Source organism: Dermochelys coriacea, chromosome 14 (genome assembly GCF_009764565.3).
Source record: "Dermochelys coriacea isolate rDerCor1 chromosome 14, rDerCor1.pri.v4, whole genome shotgun sequence".
Lineage (NCBI taxonomy): Eukaryota > Metazoa > Chordata > Testudines > Dermochelyidae > Dermochelys > Dermochelys coriacea.
The window spans coordinates 31,714,232-31,733,043 of NC_050081.1; the positions used below are offsets into that span (position 1 = coordinate 31,714,232).

Genomic DNA, 18,812 nt, shown 5'->3' on the forward strand with positions numbered 1-18,812 from the left:
CACTGCCACCTCCTCCAAACATCACCTGGGATGTGAGATGTCCTCCTCCTTCTCCTCCCGCACCCCATGTGTCCTGTTAAGAACATAAGGACAGCCATACTGGGTCAGACCAAAGTTCCATCTAGCCCAATATCCTGTCTTCCAACAATGGCCAATGCCAGGTGCCCCAGGGGGAATGAACGGAACAGATCATCAAGTGATCCATCCCCTGTTGCTCATTCCCAGCTTCTGGCAAACAGAGGCGAGGGTCGCCATTCTTGCCCATCGCGGCTAATAGCCATTGATGGACGTATCCTCCATGAACTTATCTAGTTCTTTCCCCCCACCTTGTTTCTTTTCCTTCCTATATCCCTCCTTTTTCCTTCTGTCTAATAAGAGTCTGGCTTAGCAAGCCAAGGCTGTATATTTTTGTAACACTGCTGTAAACATGGGACCAGAAAGAGGTCACCTGTCCATGGGACACTTCATTTGACCTTTCATCAGCCTCGGGTGGGTTTGAACATGAGGTGCTGTGGCTCATGTATGGGTCTTGGCAGAATAAAATGGAATTGTCTTTCCCATGGCTACGTTCTTTACTTTCTGGAAGGTCCCATGGGCTTGTAGTTAACCTATCCTGTCCATGAGTTAACCATTAAACCCATATAGTTTTAATGTATATGTGAAGCTGATTGGTAGCAGTGGTGGGGAGCAGCAGGTCTGAGATGATTTTGGTGAGAAAAACTCTCAATATGTTGATAATACTCAAGTTTACTTTGTCTTTTTGTCAAACCCAAATTCTACCTTCTCCTTGCTCTCTCAGGTTATCGTTTCACTGCTAAAATGGGGTTTCACTTTTACAGTGAGGTAGCTAACTCAAATTAGTGATCTTCCTGTACAAATCCCAGTGGAGACAAAGTACTGTAGTTTTTACTTTGATGTAGCTAATTGAGCTAAAAGTGTGGGGGATGTAATGTTGATCTCGACTAGCTAAACTAAGGTAAAAACTACCTGTGCTTTATCTCCACTTTGAATGTACAGGGAGATACCTAACCCAATTTACCTATTTCACTAAAAAAACTCAGTTGTTTTGGCAGTGAAAATGTAGCTTCAGCAGATAGCAGAAACAGGACCTCTAATGAAAAACGCTTATCTTTAGCTCAGTCCAGCCAAGGCCAAGGTAATCTGGTGGGAAAAGGAATAAATCTGAAGGAACTGGAGAGAGCTGTGAATTCTCTTTCTATGGAGGTGTATAGCAACCCTTGATCTGAGTGGCTTTAAATCTAGGGATCTTATTGGAAACTTTACTGCTCCTCAACCCCCCAAAGGTGGCCTTAAAGGCCACTCTTACCATCTTTGGGTAGCTATTTGTTTTTAAACAGCAATAAGAAAACAGGACTGAAGACGTTACATAAAACCCTCCTTCTCTTTTTATCCAGTACAGCAGAAAGTTACAATATTACTAACGTTTTAGATTAAATTCTCAAGTGCAATCCACCCCAGCATCAGTCTTTAAGACAAAGGAAATACGAGAGAACAAAAACTGCTGTTAAAAATCCAGTTTTATTATAATGGAAAGATGATGTTTTTATTTGCTTTAGGATAACACACATCACATGCCATCCTCTCATTTTGAGTGAGGGCAAATCTCTCTATTTCGTCTCTTCTCTCTGTTTCACCCTGATGGCGTCTCAGGCTCATTCAATCCTGGGTATGGAGATCTCTTCATCCCTAGGAAGACCAGTCTCTTTCATGGGTCCAGTACAGAGATGTTAGGCTCTTCTTGTCAAGGATCTTGTTCAGCGCTTCCAGATGCAGAATGAGGGTCGCTTCTTGGCCTGTCTCTCACTCAGTGTGGAGATCTGACAAAGTTCTGTTTTACAAAGAAGAGTTTCTCGGTTATTTCAGGCTGCAGCAGGATAGTTTCAGTTTTGCAGCAATGGGAAGTATCTCTCAGTGATGCGGTCTCTCCTATAGCTCAGGCTCTTGCATAAAAAATTGTGAGGCTGGCACTTAAGGAAAATTCTCTCATCATCTTTTAAGCAATGTTCTCTTTTAAATCAGGCAGGTGTCGGGGTCTCTCAGACTGGTGCTTGCTTCTCTCCCTTCTCCCCTCTTGTTCTTTCTTTCCCCCCAGCCAGGCTTGCCCCTGGGGAGAAGGGAGGGACAGTTCTCTATGCGGATTCGTTGCAGACGGGGGTGGCCGAGTGCTTGGCCACTTCCCTCGGCATTACCTGCTGCAGGGCAGCTCGCACCTCCGAGGAGCCCAGGGCGGGGAGCTGTTTCTGCTTCCTCAGGAGCTCGGCCTCGGTGGATACCTGGCTGTAGAGATCGGCCATGAAGGATTTCATCAGCCCCTTGGCCTTGGCCGACATGCGCACCTTCCTCATCTGCTGCAGCATCTTGGAGGCGTAGCGGGCGGGGATACCGCTCTTCCCCAGGCAGCTCTTCAGCTGCTTCGCTGCTGGCTTCTGCCTCATCTGATGCCCCAGCTGGGACTGGCGCTTCCCCTGCTTGGAGGCGGCCTGTGGCTCATCTTGCTGGGGCTTCTGTTTCCTCAGAGGCTGTCTCCTCTTCCCTTCCTGGGCAGCTGCCATGGCTCCACTCTGCTCGGCTCTTCTCCACCTGCAAATGCCAGCAGCCTCCTCCCAGATCTGATCAGTCAAAGGAACTGGCATGCAAATGAGGAGCTCCCACCATGCCAGCTGATTGGGTAGCTGGGCTGCCACTCCAGGCAACTGCATTGTGACTGGGGTAGCATGGCCTTCATGGCAACACCCTTTGTGATCTCAACCATTTCCCTCTCTTATGTAAATGAAAGGATCGTAAAATCCGGCAACTTGTTGGCTGTAGACTGTGTGCTTTGGCCAATCAGTTTGATATGTGAATTTATAGACTTATGATACACCCAAGGAGACTGTAAAATTAAATGTGTGGAAATAAGTGATAGCTTATTATTCTCATATTAATATAATTTTATTTTTATTTTTTTATGTTATTATATTCCTTTGATTTTATTACAGGTGGAACTGGTAGTGACTCCTCTCTTTATTTTGCCTGATATTATAAAATATGCTTTGAGGAGCTGTCACACCGCCACTGTTTGCATCCAGTCTTTGCCATTCTGTAGAGGTTATGCCCCAAGGCTAGAGAATTGCCTTTTCTTTGTTACAGGAAACTCTCTTCAGCTATTGAGGAGATAAAAATCACCATTTCCCCTCTGTTGCTTGCCTTCCTCAGGAAAATTTTGGCAGCCAGCCAGAAAAACCCAACATACACCCATTCCTAGGCTGGAATTCCCACATGCTGTACTGGGAACACCTGAGAGCAGCTGCAATAGGGTAGGTGGGGAGAGAGGAAGAGACCTAAACATAAGAACAGTCATATTGGGTGAGACTAATGGTCCATCTAACCGCGTATTCTGTCTTCTCACTGTAGCCAGAGCCAGGTGCTTCAGAGGGAATGAACAGAACAGGGGAATTATTGCATGATCCATCCCCTGTCATCCAGTCACAGCTTCTGGCCGTCAGAGGTTAAGGGACACACAGAGCCATTGATGGACCTGTTCTCCATGAACTCATCTAATTCTTTTTTGAACTCAATTACAGTTTTGGCCTTCACAAAATCCCAGTTTAGGTTGCTGCCAGTTTAGGTTGTTAATCCTGTAGTTTAGGGTTGCCAATTTTGGTTGAATGTATTCCTGGAGATTTCATCACAGGACATAATCTTTAATTAAAGATTAATCTTTAATTCCTGGAGATTCCAGGCCAATCCTAGAGGCTTGGCAACCCTAAGTTTAATACTAGTAGTGTGTGCTACAGTGTTGAGAGTGCAGCTCTTGACGCTTGGGCAACTCCATGGGAGGGAGCAGAAGCAAACAGCTCCACACTGCTGCAAACAGCAGTGAAGCGAGGAAGGGCACCCCTGCTTCGGAGGAATGATCTGGCTGATCCTGCTACCCCATCCGTCTGACCTTTCCAGACACTGCTGAGCCACCTCTAAGCCCGCTGGCTGTTAGCGGGTCAGATGGGTGGGAGAGACCACCACAGAGCCCCTGACCACCAACACCATGAACTATCGTCCAGTCCACAAGGGGGCACCAGCTCCACTGGAAAGGAGCAGCTGGAGGAAGCTTGCACCAGGCCCCAGCCACTGGAAGGGGCTTGGTTTTCTTTTTACCCTGCTTTCCTTCATTCCTTGGGGGGGTGGGGGGTGAAAGCATGCCTCCGCACACCGCCAAAACTTCTACCTACTAGTAGCCAGGTGCACCTTTCAGCCCTTGTCTTGCCCTCATTCAGGCAGCTGCCATTCCGTTAATGCCACAATGGTGGCCAGGAGCAGCTGAAGTGATTCTGGTGGGATTTGAGCCCACAACTTTTGAATTATTGTCCCATGCGATACCATGTCCAAGGCTGCTTTTTAAAAGTCCCAGACACCTTCCATTGTGCCACAGTGCTCTCTGAGTGACAGAAAAGCTCATCTCTACTCTCTACTTTGCAACCCTGCTATTGCTGTGGTAAAAGCAGGGAAAGATCCAAGGAAAACATTATGTTGACTGGGAATTCAACCCAGACCAACTGCTTGGAACGCAGCCATGCTAACCGCAACACTACCAATGCTGCCCTGATGAGGGTCCTCATGACTCAAGAATGTGGACTATCTAGTGTCACACACCATATGCCAAAGCAATACCCTGGCACCCCCATTTTTACCATAGGTGATATAGTTATGAAATTATTTGTACAAAATATGCCCTGTGATGTATCATTCTAAAAGCCTTGATGAGATGAACATTAACGTCCTGCTGGATCGTCCAGCCGGTGGAGGAGGCGAGCAGAGCAAGGCTGCCAGGATGAGTGTCTGACCACCTTCTCTATTCCCCTCTTTGTGGTCCTGGAATGAGCTGGTGGCTGAACGGGCCTGGGGGCCAGGGCCTGCCACTCTCCTCAGCTGTGTTCCCAACTCATGGGAGCACCAGCTTGAGCTGCTGAGCCAGGGACTAAGGAGCAGAGCTACCAGCTCAGCCCTCTGGACACAAGAGGATGACCTGCTGGCCTCAAAACAGTGATTTTTGCTTCAAGTGCTGAGGAAATCTGCTCAGGAACAAGAGCTACTGCAAAACTTACACTGGTCAGACTTCTGAGCAGGGCAAGATGGTTCCAGCTCTGTGGTCCTAGGCTGGGGAGTTGGGGGAATTGGCTGCAGCCTCTCTAGTGTTGGTTCATGAGTGGCTGGCAAAAGCATTCATATAATGCAGCAGGATGTGTCCCTGCCTGTGGATGTGTAAGTGCAGGATGTGGAGGGGTTTGTGGCTTGTCAAAACCTCCCAGTGTGAGAGGGAGACAGGCTGGTAAGGCAGAGGGCTGAGCTGTATCCCATTTTCAGATTGCCCCCACCCCGGGGAACCTGTCATAATGCGTCCCCGCACCGCTGAGGCTCAGGCAGAGGCTTTGACCTACTGGTAACCAGGTGCACCTTTCAGCCCTGGTCTTGGTCTCAATTGGCTGCCTATTATGTAGAAGCCACAATGGTGGCCAGGGAGCAGCTAAAATGACTCTGGTGGGATGTGAACTCACAACCTTTGAATGACTCTCCCATGCAATACCCTATCCAAGGCAAGTCTTTAGAAGTCTAACATGCTTTCCATTGTACCACAGAGTCCTCAGCAGGACAACAGAGCTTCTCTCCTTTCCCGACTTTGGAACACTGCAAGTGCTGTGAGAAAAGCAGGAGAAGACCTGAGAAAAGGACGATGCGGGCTGGGAATTGAAACCAGACCAACTGGGTGACAAGCAGCTATGCTGACCACTACACCACCAATGCAGCTTTGCTGGCAGCGCTCAAGACCCAAGAAGGTGCTTTACCTAAAACCTGTCTTCAGCCAACGTGACACCAGCGGGCTTCAGTGTCTACACTGCTGAGTTTTTCACTTTCCCCCTGAGGCCAGAGGCAAGCCCCTGCTGAGAGACTCTAGTGGCTGGTTCCAAGTGTCCGGCTTGGGCCAGCTGCCGCCCACTCTGGGGACAGTCTCAGGTGAGGACTTTGACCAGGGTGCTACACCAGTCACATCCTAATACAGGAGTCTTCAGTTGATCTCAGAGTGGACAGAATCTTCTTTGGAGCAGAAAGGCTTGATCTTGATCTTCACTCTCAGTAGAGAGTGTCAAGGTTCCTTCCCCACTCTGAACTCTAGGGTACAGATGTGGGGACCCCCATGAAAGATCCCCTAAGATTATTCTTACCAGCTTAGGTTAAAAACTTCCCCAAGGTACAAACTTTGCCTTGTCCTTGAACAGTATGCTGCCACCACCAAGCATTTTAAACAAAGAACAGGGAAAGAGACCACTTGGAGATGTCTTCCCCCAAAATATCCCCCCCAAGCTCTACACCCTCTTTCCTGGGGAAGGCTTGATAAGAATCCTCAACAATTGTACAGGTGAACACAGACTCAAACCCTTGGATCTTAAGAACAATGAAAAATCAATCAGGTTCTTAAAAGACTTTTAATTAAAGAAAAGGTAAAAGAATCACCTCTATAAAATCAGGATGGTAAATACCTTACAGGGTAATCAGATTCAAAACATAGAGTCCCTCTAGGCAAAACCTTAAATTACAAAAAGACACAAAAACAGGAATGTTCATATCCTCCAGCACAGCTTATTTTGCAAGCCATTAAATAAAAGAAAATCTAACGCATTTTCTAGCTAGATTACTTACTAACTTAACAGGAGTTGGAAGTCTGCATTCCTGATCTGTTCCCGGCAAAAACATTACACAGACAGACCAAACCCTTTGTTCCCTCCCTCCAGATTTGAAAGAATCTTGTCCCCACACTGGCCATTTTGGGTCAGGTGCCAGAGGGGTTACCGTAGCTTCTTAACGCTTTACAGGTGAAAGGATTTTGCCTCTGGCCAGGAGGGATTTTATGGCATTGTATACCCTTCCCTTTATATTTATGACAGAGACGATGAAAGCGGGGTCTTGGTGCCAAGCCGAGTAGCTCCCTACCTGCCACCTCCTGAACATCAGTCTTTGAGATAAGTCTTTGCCTTTTCTTCCAAGATCGGTGGTCTAGGGGCGCCCTCCGACAGGATGGGAAAGGGCCCTGCAGCCCCTGGTGAAGAGGGCTGCATGCTCTGGCTCCCCACGGGAGGCCATGAGGGTAACCCTGGTGGGAGGGTCCAGATATCAGAGGCAGCACGGCCATTGTGTCAGGAGAGGGTCCATCTGGCAGAGGAGGCAGGCAGCGTGAGCCTTGTGGGATCCCTGCTACCCTCTGGAGCAGTGATTCTCAATCAGGAGTACATGTACTCCTGGGGGGTACACAGAGATCTTCCAGGGGGTACATCAACTCATCTAGACATTTACCTCGTTTTACAATGGGCTACATAAAAATCACTAACAAAGTCAGTACAAACTAAAACGTCATACAAATCATGATTTGTTTATATTGCTCTATATATGAAATATAAGTATAATATTTTTATTCCAAATTATTTATTTTATAATTTCATAATTATATGGTAAAAATGAGAAAATCAGCATTTTTTCAGTAGTAGTATGTATTTTTATGTCTGATTTTGTAAAGAAGTCATTTTAAAATGAGGTGAAACTTGGGGCATGCAAGACAAATCAGCCTCCTGAAAGGGAGACAGTAGCCTGAAAAGGTTGAGAGCCACTGCTCGGGAGGGTTGATGCATCCAGGAGGTACAGCTGCAGCAGTGGGGGAGGATGCTCACAGCTGCCCTGATTAGGGCAGATCAGGGTGGGGGAATAAGTGGGTGTACCCCTCTTAAACTATTTTAGTTTCATATGTACTGCAAAGCCCTGCTTGCATGTGGAACTCCAAGGTGTGAGTTGGTGGGCAGTGGGAATTCACAGAGGTAGTTCTCAGAGAACCCCAGTTACTTATTTGTGTTAAAATTGTCAGCTGTCACTTTAAATGTCAAGAGGGTTTCCTGGTTCTGCTTGCAGGCCAGGTGACTTGTAGAGAAGGACGGATCTAGGTCCAGCAGCAAATGGGCAGTTCATAGTATGCAGACAGATGCTTGCCAAGAGTAAAGTGGGATGAGTTGTGCCTCTCTGTTTTAGGGAGTAGACTGCTTTGTCTCTCTCTGTTTTGGGTTCTAGTGTGTTAAGGCTCTGTAGTCTAATAAATAAAATCATGTTACACTGCAACCTTCCAGCAAGAGTATTTTATGTTTTTATCTAACTTCTCTGTCTGTATGCTGTGAACATAACAAATAACCTCTCCATGTCCTCAGAGTGAAATAACTCTGTGCATTCCTACTCATGGGAGATCAGTGAAGAGATCTGTCAAGCAGGAGAACAGCGGGTGGGGAGTTCTTAATGTAATGTGGACTGTGGCACTGCTTTTTCAAAGCAAGCACTGGAGTACAATGCTAAGTCTAAGAGGTATGGTCCATGAAAGTACACACTCATTTAGGTTGCTGCTTTGCAAAGGTGCCCTTGAGGATGGCACAGATGCTACAGTGGCCCAAGTTGAATAGCATCTTAACCTGGCATGCACTGGTACTAGCGGAGCTCTGTGTATACTCAGCCAATTTAGACTAGACCTGGGTGAGATTTTTGACACAAAACTTTTGACACGGAAATGTTTTACAAAATTGTGCAGATTTTGCTAAATTATACTGATTAAAAAAAACCCTACACCGAAAAAAAATATTTTGGGAGGAGTTTATTTGGCTTTATTTTTTCTTTTCAGTTCAAATCGACATTTCATTTCAAAATGTGCTTTAATTTTATTTTTAAAAAATCAAATGTTTTAAAATGGTGGAAATGGAAAGAAAATGTTTTGCTATGAGTCAAACAAAGCATTTCCTTTGATCTGAAACAGTATTTTTCCCCGTGTGACCTCGGGTGCCTGGGGCAGCAGCCCTCACTGAAAATGCCAAGGTCAGGGCAGGCTGCAAAAGGGAGAGCGCTTACTCCCCAAACTGGTGGTTAACACTGAAGTTAAACTCACAGACCAGTCACAAACTGTGCTCCTGGTCCCCCACACTGGTTATCAAGAAGCTAAAAAAGAAATCACATAACCCCCTTTATTGTGTTCCAATTCTCTGGCTCCCAATCAGCACCTAGGCCCAGTACAATGAGAAGTTATTTAAAAACTCTGCTCACTACACAAAATGTTCTTCTGTCCCCAAAGGGTCAGCCACATTACCAGCCAATATTAATTTGGATCTCACCCAAAATACCACACTGCCAGCCAATCCTTTAGTATCTAAAACTAAAGGTTTATTATAAGAAGAAAGAAGAAGAAGAAAGTTGTTAAATGGTCAAGCAATCAGATACATACAGAGACTTCAAAGTCCATATATCAGATTCTTTGCAGTATTGGTGAGTTGCTGGCTTGAAAGTCCCCCTGGATTAGGGTTACCGTATTTGAACATTCAAAAAAGAGGACACTCCACGGGGGAGGAGGGAGGAGGTATTTGCTCGCACCCCCCCAACCCTGGCCCTGCCCCAACTCCGCCCCTTTCCCACCCCTTCCCTGCCCCCATTCCAACCCCTTCCCCAAAGTCCCCGCCCGAACTCCGCCCCTCCCTGCCCCATTGGTCCCCTTCCCCAAATCCCTGGCCCGGCCCCGCCTCCTCCCCTGAGCACGCCACGTTCCCCCTCCCAGCCATGCAAAACAGTTGCTTCGTGGCTCAAGTGCTGGGAGCTAGGGGGAAAAAGCAGGCTCTCTTTCGAGTGATCAACATTCACTTTCTTTCTCAAATGATCAACTCTTCTTTGGGGAAAAATAATAATGGCAAAATCCCAGACGTTTTTAGATATTTTAAGATTCCTCCTGGATGGCAATTTAAGAACCAAAAAGCCAGACAAGTCCAGGAAAATACGGACGTATGGTAACCCTACTCTGGAACACATCCACAGCTTGGATGGGTCATTCAGTCCTTGTTCAGAGCTTCAGTTTCTAGAAAAGTTACTCCATAGGTAAGAAGCAGGAATGAAGACAAAATGGAGATGATGCAGCTTCCTTTTATATTACCTTTGCCATGTGGCTTGTATTCCTGTGTGCCAACCATAAGCTTCATAGCACATGGCCTGGAAAAGCCTTAGAGTTCTGTCCATAGGCATGCCCTTACTTGCCTTGCTGAGTCATAAGGTGTAGTCCCTGGCTTTTCAATGGGTTCATTGTCCAGCTGATGATCCTTGATGGGCCATAGAATCATAAAATAATAGAAGATTAGGGTTGGAAGAGACCTCAGGAGGTCATCCAGGCCAACCCCCTTCCCAAAACAGGACCAACACCAACTAAATCATCCCAGCCAGGGCTTTTTCAAGCTGGGCCTTAAAAACCTCTAAGGATGGAGATTCCACCACCTCCCTAGATAACCCATTCCAGTGCTTCACCACCCTCCTAGTGAAATAGTGTTTCCTAATATCCAACCTAGACCTCCCCACTGCAACTTGAGACCATTGCTCCTTTTTCTGTCATCTGCCACCACTGAGAACAGCCGAGCTCCATCTTCTTTGGAACCCCCCTTCAGATAGTTGAAGGGTGTTATCAAATCCCTCCCCACTCTTCTCTTCTGCAGACTAAACAAGCCCAGTTCCCTCAGCCTTTCCTCGAAAGTCATGGGCCTCAGTCCCCTAATCATTTTCATTGCCTTCTGGTGGACGCTCTCTAATTTGTCCACATCCCTTCTGTAATAGGGTCCCCAAAACTGGACGCAATACTCCAGATGTGGCCTCACCAGTGCAGAATAGAGAGAATAATCACTTCCCTCGATCTGCTGGCAGTGCTTCTACTAATGTAGCTCAATATGCCATTGGCCTTCTTGGCAACAAGGGCACACTGCTGACTTATATCCAGCCTCTCATCCACTGTAATCCCCAGGTCCTTTCCTGCAGAACTGCTGCTTAGCCAGTCAATCCCCAGCCTGTAGTGGTGCATGGGATTCTTCCTTCCTAAGTGCAGGACTCTGTACTTGTCCTTGTTGAACCTCATCAGATTTTTTTGGCCCAATCCTCCAATTTGTCTAGGTCACTCGGGACCCTATCCCTGCCCTCCAGCGTATCTACCTCTCCTCCCAGCTTAGTGTCATCTGCAAACTTGCTGAGGGTGCAATCCATTCCATCATCCAGATCATTAATAAAAATATTGAACAAAACCGGCCCCAGGACCGACCCCTGGGGCACTCTGCTTGATACTGGCTACCAACTAGACATCAAGCCGTTGATCACTACCCATTGACCCTGACAATCTAGCCAGCTTTCTATGCACCTTATAGTCCATTCATCCAATCCATACTTTTTTAACTTGCTGGCAAAAATACCGTGGGAGACCGTATGAAAAGCTTTGCTAAAGTTAAGTTATATCACATCCACCACTTTCCCCATATCCACAGAGCCAGTTATGTCATCATAGAAGGCCATCAGGTTGGTCAAGCATGACTTGCCCTTGGTGAATCCATGTTGACTGTTCCTGATCACCTTCATCTCCTCCAAGTGCTTCAAAATGGATTCTTTGAGGACCAGCTCCATGATTTTTCCAGGGACTGAGGGGAGGCTGACTAGTCTGTAGTTTCCTGGGTTCTTTTTCGTCCCATTTTTAAAGATGGGCACTATATTTGCCTTTTTCCAATCGTCCGGGATCTCCCCTGCTCTCCATGAGTTTTCAAAGATAATGGCCATTGGCTCTGCAATCACATCAGCCAATGCCCTCAGCATGCTCGGATGCATTAGATCTGGACCCATGGATTTGTGCATGTCCAGCTTTTCTAAATAGTCCTTAACATGTTCTGTGGGCTGCTCACCTCCTCCCCATACTGTGTTGCCCAGGACAGCAGCGTGGGAGCTGACCTTGCCTGTGAAGACCAAGGCAAAAAAAGCATTGAGTACTTCAGCTTTTTCCACATCATCTGTCACTAGGTTGCCTCCCCCAATCATTAAGGGTTTCACACTTTCTCTGACCTTTTTCTTGTTGCTAACATACCTGTAGAAACCCTTCTTGTTATCCTTCACATCCCTTGCTAGCTGCAACTCCAGTTGTGTTTTGGCCTTCCTTACAGCCCTGCATGCTCAAGCAATATATTTATACTCCTTCCTAGCCATTTGTCCAAGTTTCCACTTCTTGTAAGCTTCCTTTTTGTGTTTAAGCTCACCGAAGATTTCACTGTTAAGCCAAGCTTGTCGCCTGCCATATTTGCTATTCTTTCTGCACATTGGGATGGTTTGTTCCTGTGCCCTCAATAAGGCTTCTTTAAAATACAGCCAGATTTCCTGGATTCCTTTCCCCCTCATATTAGCTTCCCAGGGGATCCTGCCTACCAGTTCCCTAAGGCAGTCAAAGTCTGCTTTTCTGAAGTCCAGGGTCTGTATTTTGCTGCTCTCCTTTCTTCCTTTTGTGAGGATCCTGAACTCAACCATCTCAGGGTCATTGCTGCCCAGGTTGCCACCCACTTCTACTTCCCCTACTAATTCTTCCCTGTTTGTAAGCAGCAGGTCAAGAGGAGAATGGCCCATGGTTGGTTCCTCGAGTAGTTATACCAGGAAGTTGTCCCCAACACTCTCCAAAAAGTGCTGATGCCAATCTGTCTGGGGGTGTCAGATACACAGCACAAGTTTGGAAATACAGATATAACCTACATATCTATAATTCACAATACTAAGGGGATACAAACATATAAACAAGATTATCATACAAGGCAAATCATAGCATTTTCACAGATATCTTACAGATAACTTACCACAGCATATCTGGTCAGATTCCTTGCAATTTTATAATATTGGTATTAACCATATTATAAAGTGTCTCCCATATTCCATACAGCGTTACACCCCAACTTTCCAATTCACCAAAAAGTCAAACTAAAAATTCATTTTCTGTTCTCCTCAAAATGATTTTTTCCCCAATATTTCAGAATTGTGAGGAACCAGCAAATCCATTATTTGCTCAGATCTAATTTATACAGCCTCTGTATGGACAGCTTGGTTCTCCTTGACATCTTTCCCCAGGAGCTATAAAGAACTCTCTGACATAGGGAGATGCACTTCCCCTGGGTGGTGATGGAGTCCAGGGAAGAACACAGACAGAACTATACTGAGTATGGTGGAAGTCAGAAACTACACTGGGAAGAAAGCTAGCAGAGGTATGAGCACCATTTTGTACTTGTGGGTATATATGGAGGATCATCCATCAGGGCTTGTGGTTCATTAGTTCTCCCTTCATTTCTGATCTTATTGCAATGAAGAATGCTAATTAAAAAAAAAGTTTTCTAGGGATGTCTCTCCAGGGAGGCCCCATCAGCCATCTGAAAACTAAATTCCAGTCTCAGGATGGGGGAGGAAGGGCGATAGCTATGCTGCTTTGGAATTGGAGTCAGGATCGGAGAATATATTTCTTCCCTGGGCAGGCTGGTGGGGAGCTGAGAGACCTGCACGATGAACCTTCAGTGGATTAATAGATAGTCCTTGGGCCTTCACATGAAGCAGAGCCTCCAAGGTCGTTGGGATCCTTGCTTGTTTTTATTTTGCTCCAGGGAGAAAACCTTTTCCACTTTGGAAGGGTAGCATTTCACTGTAAATTGTTTTCTGCACTTAGATCACACCCTCTCTGAAAAGGAGCGGTTTCACCTTTGATGCTCAGCAATTTATCCTGGTAAGGGGCACTGGCCCTTTAAGGCCAGAAGAGGTAGCTCAAGAGGCCAGTTACCCTGTTCCATGTGTGTGGAAAAAACAAAATGGACTGTGGGCAAGATGGTCCTGAGGAATAGTTATTGTCTGGGAAGGGGAAGGTATAGGCAATCCCCGGCTATTGTTCTTCTAAGGGCCCTCATAGAGTGGGTGGGGCAAACACCCTTTTTTCAGCCAGCCCAGACAGGTATTTGGGGTTATTAAATCCACCTGAGCAGGGAAAAGGCTGTGGTCAGGTGACTAGGCAGGTGGCTCTGCTGGACATAATTCCAAAAGGAGGGCTGTGGAGACCCTGGACCTACGGGTGGATAAAAAGGGGGCTCTTTTGGGAGCTGGACTATTCAAAATAAATCAGACTCCAAGAGAAAGGGAATATGGTTTTTAAAGACTTTTGGCTGTGAGTGGATTATTCCCAGGAACCAGAAGAGAAACAGAGGCAAGGGACTGCAGTGACGCACTATGCCACAAGGGGGCAAGCTTGGAGACTGCATCCTTCCTACTATCCTCAACACTGCCAGGTGAAGTGTCTCCAGGCTGGGGTGGAAGACTTGCCGGTTCCTCTAGGACAGGAGGTCTGGAGCTAGTGGCAGTAGGTATGCTGACCTCGATCCTGTAGGGAACCTAGTGTGAGCTACTGACTACAAAGCTGGTGCATGAGAACTGTGTACATGAAGCTTATTGTGGATCTGGGGCCTTAGATTATAAAACCGCTGGGACAGGGACAAAAGCTTTCCATGTCTTAGGCACGTAGGCCAGGAAGGGTCATCAAGTCCAGTCTTCTGCCACCCCATTATATAATCCCATTCATAAATTTATCAAGCTCCATTTTTAGGTTGTTTGTCCTCAATACCCCAACTGAGATGATGTTCTGGAACCTGGATCATCTGATGGTTAGACACCCTCTAAGTTCCAGACTAAATTTATTCATAGCTTGTTTATTCCCATTTGTTCTTCTGCCAAGATTGTTCTTTAGCTTGGACAGCTCTTCTCCCTCCCTGGTGTCCCCCCCCCCCAGATGTATTTAGAGAGAGCAATCAGACCCTCTCTCAGGCTTCGGTTTGGTAGGCTAAACAAGCCATGCTCATTTAGTTTCATCTCATAAGATTTCCCTTGATCATCCAGGTAGCTCTTCTTTGCACCTGTTCCACTTTGAATGCATCTTATTTGAACATGGGTGACAAGCATAGCGCACATATTGCTGCGAATTGCTTAGAATTGCCTGTGATGGGATCCCTGGCTAGTGACCAGAAGCCAACCCCTCCAGGTGCTGTGATCACTCAGCACAACCACATGTGGCGCCCCCCACCCCCAAATAGATTGCATGAATCACACAGAGAAAGGCTCTGGCCGAATCCCTCCAGCTGCCTGCACTGTACCTCAGGAATATACCATCTGCACTGCTCAAGACGAGCAGTGAAAATTTATTAATTGGTTCACCACTTCATCAATGAAAAGTGGACATACACCAGCCTTTGCAAACCTGAGCAGATTTGCCACACACTTCAGGCAAACTCACCGGTAAAGATAAACAGTTAAACAAATGTATTGACTACAAAAGATAGATTTTAAGTGATTATAAGTGATAGGCAAAAGGTCAGAGTTAGTTACCAAAACAAATAAAATATAAGCACTCAGTCTAAACTCTCAACCTTATTAGATTGGGCAACAACTAGATTAAGCAGTTTTTCTTACCCCACTGGATATTTCAGTGCTTAGTATACAGAATTCACCCTTGAAATCTGGGCCAGTCTCCTCTGTTGGAGTTTCAAGTCTTCAGTGTCCTTGTTGCTTGCAGCATAGATGGGGGCAGGAGAAAGGTACAGCATGGGCCTGCTGTGTTCTGATTTCTACCCTGAGTCCCATGTGCTTGGGGAACACACAGGTCTAGACATGTCTGGGGGCATTATTGAGGGCTTATCTACACTGGCACTTTACAGCGTTGCAACTTTCTCACTCAGGGGTGTGAAAAAAAAGCTGTGCTTCCAGCGCTAGGAGCTATGCCCTTTGTGGAGGTGGTTTTTGCAGAGCGCTGGGAGAGCTCTCTCCCAGCGCTCTGCCGTGACTACACAAGCCACATTAAAGTGCTGCTGTGGCAGTGCTTTAACGTTGCCAGTGTAGACTAGCCCTGAGTCTGCAGGCAAGATTAAGCAATTCCCCCGTTGTGGCCTCATACAGGTGAGTCATTGCATTGTAGCTCCCTTGCTGGACAATGGCTGTTGATGGGTTATTTGACACCCTGCCTGGGTGTTGGTTACTTTCCTTGCTGTTGCCTCTGGGGAGCTAATATCTGGCTGATTCCCCAACTTACAGCTTGTTTTACTGACAACCATGCAATACAATTCTCATAACTTCATAGACATTAATGATATACATATATGGATAGAGAAATGACTTTCAGCAGATCACAGGTTTCAGAGTAGCAGCCGTGTTAGTCTGTATTTGCAAAAAGAAAAGGAGTACCGGTGGCACCTTAGAGACTAACAAATTTATTAGAGCATAAGCTTTCGTGAGCTACAGCTCACTTCATCGGATGCATTCCGATGAAGTGAGCTGTAGCTCACGAAAGCTTATGCTCTAATAAATTTGTTAGTCTCTAAGGTGCCACCGGTACTCCTTTTCTTTTTTTTCAGCAGATCGTAACCTTTTCCCTGATACCTCACATGGCATGCTTTATATGCAATATCACAATTGTATACAGATGAGGAATATGGGGGTTACAAGATGCTCCCCCAAGGTATGTCACAACACTTTTATAAAAGTGAATAATAAGGGAATAATAATGCGAAGCCTGAAAAGGGGGTGCAGTCTCCTAGAAACAGTTTGTAATGGACCTAGAACCAAAGGGAAAAAGCTTGATAAACCATATACATAAAAATAATGATTATAAATGGACTAAAATAAGAACAGCCAAATAAGAATGAACCAGTTGTAAATAACAATCAGCTAAAGCATAGCTGGAATCTATTATAAAATAATAAAATAATAATAATTAATAATTAATAAATATAATTAATAATAAAGCAATCTAATTGTCCTAACCAGCCTGCCACTGCCCAATCAGCAGGAGGCATATTACCATCCCTTTCATTTCCATAAGGGAGGAAACAGCCCAGGGTTGCCCATTATGAAATGCATAGGTCTGTACTGATTTCATCCCATTGTGACCAGCTGGGGGCATGATACCAGCCAGCCAATCACTGGGCACAGAATCGGCCCCTTATTTGAATGTCTGTCACTGTATATGAGTACAGTGGGAGGGAGGTCAGCGGCATTTGCAGGCAAAGGGGCTGAGCTGAGCTAAGTGAAAGTAGAGCAGAGCAATGGCTGCTGCCCAGAGAGGGAGGAAAAAGGCCCAGACTTGTGGGAGACAGCACTATGGGAGGAAGTCCCAGGCCAAGCAGAGGAAGTCCCGGGACAAACAAAGGAGGCAGGCCAGGCGGAAGCCAGTGGGGAAGCGTGGGAAGAGCCCCCGTGGGAAGAAGCCCTCTCCCGCCCCATACGACGCCACGATGCTCAGACGGTTGCAACGGGACACAAGGCGCTTGTCAAACAAGGCCAAAGGGCTGATGATCTCCTTCATCAACAACATCTACAAAAAGGTGTCCACACAGGCTGAGCAACTGAGGAAGAAGAGCTGCCGCCCTATGATCGGCTCTTCGCAGATGCAAGCCGCCCTGCAGCAGGTGATGCCGACGAAACGGGTCAGGCGATCGGCCACCCTGGTCTCGAAGAGGTCTCACTAGAGCAACACCCCTCCCCTTCTCCCTGGGGTGGCTCCTGGCTGGGATCAGAGAAAGAACAAGATGGGAGAAGGGAGAGGAGCAAACACCATCCTGAGACACCTCAGCACCCTCCTGATTAAAGAACTGATGTTGCTTTAGACATGCCAAAAAACCCCCAAACAACCTGCATTCTGCCAGGGGGACCAACCTCTCTCCCAGCAATTCTTCACGAGAGACTATGAGAGATTGAATCAGTGCAAGACTTTCCATACCGGAGCCTGATAGACCATTCCACTGCAACCTGATTGAGTGAGACCATCACAGTTTGGAAGAGGAGACTCTTATCTCTGGACTGAGTCAGTGGGTCAATTTTCATCACTGGAAAAATAGAAACCAACACACTGGCTGTGGATTTAATGAACCAGACACTTTCCATCACTGTAAATGAGAGACTGGCTAGAAAGAGCTGGCATCAGTTGAACTGAAAGGATTGTATGAGAGGCGCTGTCCTAAGGGAAATGAAATAATCGTCTTGGCGTTATAATAAAACAGGATTTTAGCAGCACTTTTTGGTGTCATGGGTTTCCTCTATCTTAAGGAGTAAGGATGGGATAGACTGTGCTTCCCAATTTAATATACGACTAATGACTGAGAGTTGTGGGATTTTCTTGTGTTGAAACAAGGAACAATTTTATTAACTGCTTTAAGGCCTTTCTCTTTGCCACAGATTAACAGTGAATTATTCTGCATCTGACGAAGAGGGTATTCACCCACAAAAGCTTATGCACCAATACGTCTGTTAGTCTATAAGGTGCCACAGGACTCTTTGACGCTTTTACAGATCCAGACTAACACGGCTACCCCTCTGATACCTAGCTAAAATGTTAGTCCATTTAGGCTACCACTTTCCCCTGGGAATTGAGGGTTTATTAAGAGACTAATAAAATACCCAGATTTTAAATTAATCAGACAAAGTGTGGGCACAACCAGTACATACACAGAACAGTTCCATATTTAATTTCCTTCCTTCCAGTATTTTCCTACTCATACCTGTATTAATCTGAAGCCAGGTGAAACTCACCCAGGATCCAATCTCTGCACGAAAAGAAGGGCAAGGTCCTCAGTTCAATTTAATTGGAATAGGTATATTAGCTTTAGTGATGCTCTGTTGATAAACTCCTTCATTTTCAGTTTTAACTGTTTTTTATCACTATACCCAGAGAAGCTACCAGAGACAAAGAGGCTCCCCTCCCACTCCCCTGTCAGGGAGGCTGGCAGGAACCCCTGCTCCAACAAGGTGCAGACAATAAACCTAGGGGCGTGGGGAAATTCCCAGGGAGAGAGGAATTCTCCAGCCCGCTGCTAAGAGGAAGCATGGAACCCACCAAGGCAGAGAAGGAGCTCTGCCACAGTATGTATATGCAAAACTGCCTCTTGAAGTAAGACTAT

The 18,812-nt window shown here is 46.2% G+C and overlaps 1 protein-coding gene across 1 annotated transcript; it reads left to right on the forward strand.

Moving 5' to 3' along the window:
- Window positions 1–16,961: 16,961 nt before the first annotated feature.
- LOC119843043 (histone H2B.2-like) lies at window positions 16,962–17,384 on the forward strand. Its single transcript, XM_038371941.1, has one exon. The coding sequence runs from the start codon at window positions 16,962–16,964 to the stop codon at window positions 17,382–17,384; it is 423 nt and encodes a 140-aa protein (XP_038227869.1).
- Window positions 17,385–18,812: the final 1,428 nt, after the last annotated feature.

Coding starts and splice junctions, on each gene's coding strand:
- LOC119843043 (XM_038371941.1), top strand. CDS start 16,962: ATGGCTGCTGCCCAGAGAGGGAGGAAAAAGGCCCAGACTTGTGGGAGA.